Genomic DNA, 9,576 nt, shown 5'->3' with positions numbered 1-9,576 from the left:
AATGTGGGATTTGGAAGCCGGAGGAGTTTGCAGAACAATGCAAACTCCTCACAGCGGAGATCGAGGTCAAGATTACAACCCCAACCTACGAGGCCAACGTGCTGCCCATTTTTTGGCATTTTATCTCCTATGTGCAGCTGTACCTAATGAAGTCACCCGTGCCTGCCTTTTGGGAGACGCAATTAACACACACCAAGACTAAAAAGAAAGGTGAAGCCAATTCGGCATTACAGATATGAAAGTAAAATGCAACGATAAAAGCACAACAACCCCTTGGTGTTGCTATGGCGACCTCTCTTTCGCTTCCTTTCAGCATGCTACCACTTATCCTTGCTGCTTTTCACTCAGCGGGACATGTGGGTGTGTGCAATTTTTTGTCTGCTGGCTGTGTCGTGAATCCGGTGAAATGAAGGGAGGCGCATTCTAGAAGCAAGCTGGATTTTTGGTGCACGTGCAAGCACACAAAAGCTATGAGCAGAAAGCTTCACCCTAAAGCAGCAAAAATGTTTTATCTGAGTCACTTGTTGGGCCTCTTGAATTTGTTTTTGTTTCTGTTCCTCCTCCTCCTCCTCCTTTTTGTGCGATTGTGCTCTCCGCCAGCAAGAGTTCATACACACACACACACACACACACACACACACACACACACACGTCTAAAAGCAAGCTGAAAGAAAAATAGCGAGAGTATGTCTGCCGTTTCTTCCGGCTATTTCTCTTTGGGGTAATAAAAAACCCAACAACTGAATCTCATTCGATGACACCTAATCAAATGAGACAAATCCAAAAAGATAGAACTCTCATCAAAACCAGCCGTACATGCTGCTGGGATATTTATTACAAGATGGACGATAACCTGCAACAGATCACTTCAAGAAAGAAGCTCTCATTGTCACTCCGGTGTTTTTGTTACCAGTCCAGAAGCCGTATTTCTCTTCTTCATCATTTAATTAGCACTCTAAGTGCTGAATAAAAAATGTATGGCCGCAAGCAGTTTTCGCAGCTGGCTGCACTATTGGAGTCTTGTTGCTATCCACATCATTTCAAACTGTCTGAACACGTAATGTTCATCGCATGCATCAAATGAAACATTCATTTCATGTTAGTTTTCAGTCCTGCAACAACCTGTGAAAGGGAAATTGGCTCTTTCTCGCTTCTGTCACCTTTATTGCATTTTTATGCAACTTGGTTGGATCTTAGTGAAGATTATCTTGAAATGTTTAATTTTAATGTGTGTGTGTGTGTGTGGGTACACGGGTACGATATACAGTTCAAGGACAATTCGATTTAAAAGAGAACGATTCAATTGGTTTGCTATTCTGCACGCCACATTGGCAGATTGTGGGCAGACACGTTCAGAAAGTCGCCATCCAAAACTCCCGGACAGCCTCTCAAATTACTTTTTGGTCCAAAAAAGGATTTCATCCAGACTGTATGCCAGCTTGTACTCTATATGCAAACCATGACAGCATCTGTGGAAAGATCATTGTCCACATGAAAAAGACATTTGGACTGGTAATCAAGGAAGACGTGCACAATCATCTCTTTTTAAATGTATGGACTTAATCTTTAAAAAGCTGATTTTTATTCAAATTGATGGCTTTATAATCTGGGAAAAAGTGTCCCCTTTGAATGTTGTTTTCACTCGTAACAGCTGCTGAAAATTACATTGTTGGGTTGCTGAGTGCAGAAACAGCTGAGGCGCGCTTCTGGATGGAGCCAAAAGGAGGCCACTGATGTTCTTTCGGGATTCCATTACTAGTGCTGTCAAGCGATTAAAAAAATTGTGAGATTAATTAATTATGATATGTAATTAATTGATCTAATTAATCTATATTTTAATCTCATCTAAAAAGCGCTGAGAAACCCCCTATTTTCATTTTTAATTCATTGCATTATTGAGGCAGATCAAAAGAAAAAAAAAGTGGCATTATAAAGTCTTTCATTGTTTGTAAACAGACTTGAACAGATACAGTCCTAGCCATTCACACTTGCTGCTGTAGTTGAGACTAGTCCCAAGTCCTACCTGCAACCTTTAGTTTCGACCACCAGGGTGAATATCACCGTTTTATACATTTTAAACACACACACACACACACACACACACACACACACACACACACACACACACACACACACACACACACACACACGCACACACACACACACACACACACACACACACATACACACACACACGCACAAACGTCAGAGAACTGACAATGATAAAATAATAACAATAAGAATGATATTTGTATTAAATTCTTTTGAAATACTGAGCTTAAAATGTGTGTCTTCCATATTGACAAGAAAAGCTAAATCGCAGTCGTGCTCCAATTACATTTAAACACATTATTGGGCCTCATAAAACAATTTAAGGAGGGCAGCTTTGTGTAAATGCCGACAGCGTTTTATAAAATCGGTTTGACAAAGAGATAAGATAAGCTTTTTTTAAAAACAAAACCAGATGCATACATTACACACTGGGAGCCAACCTTTTCATCCACACCCTGTACCCCAATGCAAGTATTTTTCCACCACCATGTGACAGAGGAAAAGAGAACGCAGGAGGGAATGAAGAAGAGGGGAGGCAGGAAGAGAGGGACACAAGCTCTGCTGCAGAGCTGCGCGAGAAAGAGAGAGAGAGAGAGAGAGAGAGAGAGAGAGAGAGAGAGAGAGAGAGAGAGAGAGAGAGAGAGAGAGAGAGAGAGAGAGACAGAGACAGAGAGACTTCGCCAACGTTCTCTCCATCCAGCTCCAGTGCAGCACAGACGCGTGATATTTCCAAAATCTTAATAGCGTGTGGCTGACAAGAAATAACCTCCTCAGCATGAGCAGCGAGGCTGACCAGAGCGATGTAGCGATCTTTCCAGCTCCGGTAAGAAAACAGAAATGTGTTGATAGCACAGACATGTACACACGTAGCTGTGGATTCATGCATGCATGCATGCTCGTGGGTGAGTTTTTAAATGGCGAGGCTCGGTAAGAAATGAGAAGTTTGTGAAGACATCTGTCTGCAGCAACAGCCTGCATTATCATGTGTCTCTTTCTTTCTTTCTTTCTTTCTTTCTTTCTTTCTTTTGTGGAAAGTACAATCAGTATCCAGGTCGTCCATCTCTGTCAAAGCATCCCACACTTCTACACGTAAATCCTTCCTCTTAGTACATAGAAATGTTTTGACATTCAAACGCTTGAACAAATGCTATCTTGAGTTTGCTCTCAGTTTAAACGTGTTTATTGTTATCAACGTCCTGATGAGAAAGCAGATTTCCGATCAAAGCCGAACCGTGTTAGTGAAATCATCGGGGCGCTCATCTTCCATCAGAGGACAGAGCTCCGATGAATTGCTAACAGGTGAACGACATGGATGTGCTTTATATGACAATTTTACAATTGTTAAACACCGTTGTAGAATGTACAATCGAGGAAGATTTGGTACTCCTGATGTGAGGTTTCCTTTACTTTACGACTAAACGGCGATTTCTTGTAGGGTCGAGTGCCCCAAGTGCATCAAGAACAGAGAAATCCTTGTTTGCAAAGAAGCGATCGTGCAAAATGCATGAGCTGCAGTACGAACATATCCCCACACCAGCTGTGTCTCGATGCTCAAACCTCTTTTCTGCACTTTCATTTATGTCCTGCGCCCAAGAGTTGTATCAAATACAAAGTTGTTCAATTTGGTCAGATATGTATTCATTTGGAATTGAAAATGGCTGTCATTGCACTTGTGGGTGGCAAGCATGCGTTCTTCTTGACTTTGACCACCTCATGCAGCGAGGCAACCAAAATATTAGAAACACCTCACAGTATGAGTGATTTTTTTTTTCTTTATCCAGGTTCTGCATTGAATCTCATTCGGTTGCGCAGGCGTGCCTAATGTTGTGGCTGATGAGTGTAGAAGTAACACTGTGACTGCGGTGTTAAGTGCGTGGTGTTGCTGGCGATAATCCGTGAAGTCGCATGGTAAACTTTGACGGAGAAATAAAAATGGAAGAAAAAGCCAACCGGGTTTTGAATGCTGAAGTAGAAGTTCGCGAATGAAGCAGAGTGCTATCTCGGAAAAGCCTCTTACGAGCAGTATGAATTACAAAACCTTTTTAGGTATGCCTCAGCTCAGCGCTCTACATTCCCGAAACTGACATTGTTGACGTCTGAGAGCAAATGACAAAAAACAGGGGGCATCAAAATTAAATGCCGGATGCATTATTGAGCAGGTTGCATGCGGGGGTGGGAGAGAGAAACGAGGGAGTGGAGATGAAAGTGAATGGCTGATGGAAGATTGAGAAGAACCCCGGGAGGAAAGACCTGCACCGAGATGATGTTGACTCAAACACGCTTTCGTACAATGCTCACTTAGCATAGCTCGTATAATCCAATGAATGTCGTCGCTGCTATTCTTCATCTCATTAGATGGTGATCTTGTGAAAAGAGTGCCAACAGGAACCACAGTTTCGTAGTCTGGCAGGAGTATTGTAGTTTGGGTTTGAAATCGAGCTTACGTGACACCGGTCCTCGAACATTTCAAGACTATTAGATGCCAAAAATCACATTTTGGTAACAAACATTGGTTTCAAATTTTCACATTTGATAAAATGGGGGAACAAAAACATGAAAAATGGATTTACCAATGGATGCAAAAAAAAAAAAATAGGAAAAAAAATAGCTTTGTTCCACTTGAATAAAGGCTACTTAAAGGTGGCTGCAGAATTTATTGATTTATTTTTTCACCGTGCGACTTTATCCTCATGCCGCACAGATAGATGTTCAGGTGTCAACTGAGTGGACGACTGATGTTATGACAACTGTACATCGCGAGCCATGAGGAAGCCACACACTGTATTTTGTTGGTATTTGTGGTGACGGCGCAACAGCAGTGACACTTCCTGTCCACCTATTTGAACCCTTTCATGAACCAATAATGATGACTTTGTAACCTGATAACATGATAAGCTGCCCACTGTAGTAACCGCTGTCCCTGAAAGGGTTAACACAACTCAGTAGCAAAAAAAAAAATGCCAGTGTGAATTCATGGACAATGCATTCCCTTATATCCAAACGTGTACACAATGATAACTCAGTAATATGTTTTTTTATATTATCACATCATGACTGAATGATGTTCACCATGATATTTGCAAAATGTATTGTTCTCCAGAATTTCCATCACTAATTCATACTCAAGTGCAGATTTTGTTCGAGTGGCATGGCTGCAAATACACGATAAGAGCAGGTTTAAGTACTGGGCAGGATTTCTTTCTTTCTTGTATGCATAGTAGCATGATTGCAAATGCTTCTCTCACAGCACTCACAATTGGAATGACAGTGGAGAAATGATTACAGATTTCATAGACACAGTCAAGATGTTCGATCGCTCACCTATGACTTCAGTTGGTGTTGTTCTTATCAACTGGCCCACAGATTGGACCAAATCAGAGAACAAGGAACAGTGAAACACATCAAGAAAATGAGATTTGTTTCCATGGCAACAACACAGTAGACCTTGCAATGATTTTTATTTATTTTTTTTACACATAGCCATGCTTATGACAATTTTACTGCCCCTTACACGTCACTGAATTACACTTTTCCAAAATAGCACGACAGTCCATCAACAAACACAGAAGCCTTATTGCCAAAAATTTTTTAAGGCTGTTCCTTTCAAATCCATAATACATGGGATTTGGATATCAGACAACTAAAATTGCCCAATTTATTTATTTATTTATTTGAATATGCGAGTCATTTTGTGTTTTATCATACGTGTGTTTGGAAACAGACCACAGTGTGAATTCAAGGGACGATAAGTTTCAGTTATTTCCAGGTTTCCCATTCCCGATCTAACGCTCTATTTATTTCTCCTGCTGTGTGTGTGTGTGTGTGTGTGTTTGTATGTGTACGTATGCCTGAGCAGTGAGCTATGAGCCAGGAGTCCTCCGCCCGCCGCCAGGATGATAGATTGAAGGCGTGACAAGAAAAAGACCATCATGTTCTACCACTGCAATCAAAATTGTACCTAAAGAGTCATACGGTGGCTTTTGCTGCAACGCACACATTTTGCGGTTTTCCGATGAGTGTGAGGCAACTGTAGATATAGATGTCGATATGATAATCCTTTCCCGTTTGCCTGAGAATTCCATCCCGGTGAGAGTGACCGTCACATCTTCTGCCATCTGCACACCGCCCCCCTACAGTTGACTTCCTCGCATCTTCTTAACAAGATCTTAAAACCTCCTCTCCAAGCTGCACCGGTGACCCGTGAAGGATTATGAGGCCAATGTTGGTGCTTCTCCGATCACAGTTTCTCCTCTGTGCGGTGTGTGTCGGCGTGTGCATACTCGGAGCGCTAGGCTCACTGCCTCAAGCTCAGCCATGGCACGTTCCCTGCCCAGGCCGGTGCGTGTGTCACATCAAGCCGTGGTTCTCACCAGACTCGGTTTACCACGAGGCGCCGACTGTGGACTGCAATGACCTGCTGCTGACTGGGCTCCCGTGGCCCCTGCCCTTAGGCACACACACCTTGCACCTGCAGGGAAACGGTCTGTCCGAAATGGACGCCGCCGTGCTGCACGGGCTCCCCAACCTTACTGACCTTGACCTTTCACAGAACCACTTCAGCCAGGTCAAGGCAATCACGCAAAACCTATCTCTGCCCTCTCTGCTGTCCCTACACCTGGAGGAAAACCATCTGAGCCACCTGCCAGAGGACTCCTTCTTCTCACTGCTGGCTTTACAGGAGCTCTTTCTCAGCCATAATAACCTGTGCTCTATTGCGCCTGGAGCCTTTACTGGCCTGAGCTCTCTCTTGCGTCTCCACATCAACAACAATAGACTCGCCACCATCAATCCGATGTGGTTTGGGCCTTTGCAGAACCTAGAAGTTCTAATGCTTGGAGGAAACCCAGTCGAAACCCTGCCTGAGCAGGGCTTCTTAGCCTTGAAATCCCTCCGCAGTCTCATTCTCGGCGGCATGGGCTTGAGAGGCTTAGCCGATAATGCTCTGGATGGGTTGGAGGGTCTGGAGAGTCTCTCCTTCTACGATAACCTACTGATCAAGGTTCCTTCTCGGGCTCTGCGCAGAATGAAAGGACTGAAGTTTCTGGACCTCAACAAGAACCGAATCAAAGTGATCAACACGGGAGACGTCCGAGATATGGTCCACCTAAAGGAGCTTGGCCTGAACAACATGGAGGAGCTGATATCCATTGAGAGAGCGGCGCTAGAGAACCTCCCCGAGCTCACCAAACTGGAGATCACCAACAACCCACGACTATCCTTCATTCACCCGCAGGCTTTCACGCAACTGGGCAGGCTCGAGAGTCTCATGCTCAACTCAAACTGTCTCAGCACTCTGCACCATCGCACCATGAGCTCCCTGCCCAGACTCCAAGAGGTCAGCCTGCACTCCAACCCACTCCGCTGTGACTGCCTGTTTCACTGGGCCGCACGGGATGCCTCCCACCCTCGCCGGGACACACCGGCCAACAAGCAGCGAACATCTCGGGTGGTGCGCTTCATTCAACCCCAGGCAACACTGTGCTCAGAACCCCCGGAACTGAAGGCCCGCAGGGTGAGAGACGTGTCCACCAGCGAGATGTCAGCCTCCTGCCTCCCAACAATCCCCATCGCCTCACTTCCCTCCAACGTGGCTGTCAGAGAAGGAGGGAAGCTTCTTTTGCACTGTCGAGCTCTCGCAGATCCGCAGCCACAACTTTATTGGGTAACTCCCTCTGGGTTGAAACTTGGACCTGCTTCGGGCAACGCGTCTGAGGGAACACCAGCCACTTCCGTCACAGCCGCTGAAGGAATCGCCGAGTCTACTGCTTCCAGCGACTCCCCCAGGTGGTCCCAAGGTGATTTCGCCACCAAACGCTACTGGCTCCTGCCTGAGGGAACTCTGGAAATCAGAAAGGTCACCCAGAGAGAGGCCGGCTTGTACACATGCATAGCTGAGAATACTCTGGGTGCCGATACACGCAGCGTAGCTGTGGCTGTGCAAAGAAGACAGAAGACAAGAAGGAGGGCGACGGCTTCTGACCTGAAGGGCCCTTCAGTGCTCAGAGTGGAGACAAGTTTAAAAGTGATGGAGTCTGGAGAACACTACGCTATATTGTCTTGGCAGAATAGGCGCAATTACCCCTCAACCCGTTTGTCCTGGCAAGCCGTGAGCTCAGACGCACCCGCGTATTCCACACGCATTCTTGCTGGCACGCACAGTTTCAACCTGACCCACCTGCAGGCAGGAACATTTTACAGAGTGTGTTTACATTTAGGGACCAGCGAGGGTAGCAAGCATAACAGCAAGAGGAGCAAAGCGAGCAGGAAACCCCAGTGCATCTCATTCAGAACCAAGCAAGTGGCGGAGCCTCGGGCCAGCCTGCAGCTCAGCCCGGAGCTTACGTCCACTGCGGCGACACTTCTGATGATCCTTGTGCTCATACTGATGCTGCTGGCCGGCCAAGGATGGGACAGTGGAAAGCACCCGAGTGCTCTTTTTCAGGAAATCAAAAGTCATAAGGCTCTGGTTATTATGCAGAACACACACGGGAGCAACAAGAACCAGCCAAAGCGGAGTGAGAAACTTCTGTTCCATCACGACTGCTGAGATCATCAGAAATATACTCAATGTCACCTTATGGAAAGTCACAGCGATGTAGGAAAGATTTCTATTTATTTTCTATCGAGGTATCTACTGCTTAAATGACATGGTTTGCGTGTTGAGACACATTGTAAAGGATTCCGAAAGCCAAACCCGTTTGATTCAAACCGGGCTGTGGTACTCACACAGTGCACAGTGAGTGCATAAATCCACCATAAATTACTGCTCACGGCTGCCGGGCTGGAAAACAAAGAAAACTTGATTCAGTCCAGGGGCAAATGTTTCCGGGGTGTTCGTTAGATTTCCTGTCTTAATGTTTCATAGACTGATCCATACTGTAACCAAGCAGATGAAACACTGTCCGATGACTGATGCAAAACGAAAAAGTGACTGCTTGTTTTGTTCTCGTATGTCAAAGTGATCGATGCTTAGCGCTCGGTAATCTTGGACTACCGTTCTTATCCGGCCATTCCTCGCCTCACATCCGATATCTTCATTCAGCATACTATGATTCTCAAAGTGATTGTGTGAAATTCTATTTTGAGCTATTATACAATAAATCTTTTTGATTTACCCGTCGCTGTTTCACTTTGTTTGCTTACGCATGCAGATTGTTTTCTCCAACTGCGATATTAACCAACACGTGTATGTGTGTCTGTGCATATATTAATCCGGCTGTAAAATTCTGCAGTTAAAAGCGACATGTAAGCAGGTTGTTGTATGAAAATATATGAGCCAAGTTAGCATAATGCTGACAAAATGGTACAAGAAATTCGCTAACACAGCTTTAGCTAATCTTTACCAAACACTTTGGAGATGCTCAAAAGTAATCAAACGAAACCCAAATACAATACAGTACTAACATGAAAATGCATTTTACTGTTGAACATGTCATAAGAATACAATAAATCAAACAAAATGTTAATTTTTGGGGGAGGGGAGGGGGGTTGTTCCAGGGCATGCCCAAAAGCCACTTTGGCTGT

At 44.8% G+C, this 9,576-nt stretch overlaps 1 protein-coding gene across 1 annotated transcript; it reads left to right on the top strand.

The window, feature by feature from the left end:
* The first annotated feature begins 2,673 nt into the window (after positions 1-2,673).
* On the top strand, positions 2,674-9,166 carry lrrn2 (leucine rich repeat neuronal 2). Its single transcript, XM_052076852.1, has 2 exons — positions 2,674-2,875; positions 5,909-9,166. Exon 2 carries the CDS (start codon positions 6,263-6,265, stop codon positions 8,597-8,599), a length of 2,337 nt encoding a protein of 778 aa, XP_051932812.1. The 5' UTR covers positions 2,674-2,875; positions 5,909-6,262; the 3' UTR covers positions 8,600-9,166.
* The last annotated feature ends 410 nt before the right edge of the window (positions 9,167-9,576 follow it).

This window comes from Hippocampus zosterae, chromosome 9 (assembly GCF_025434085.1).
Source record: "Hippocampus zosterae strain Florida chromosome 9, ASM2543408v3, whole genome shotgun sequence".
Classification (NCBI taxonomy): Eukaryota; Metazoa; Chordata; class Actinopteri; order Syngnathiformes; family Syngnathidae; genus Hippocampus; species Hippocampus zosterae.
The sequence above is the reverse complement of the archived record's forward strand: the minus strand, read 5'-3'. Positions and strand labels throughout refer to the sequence as shown.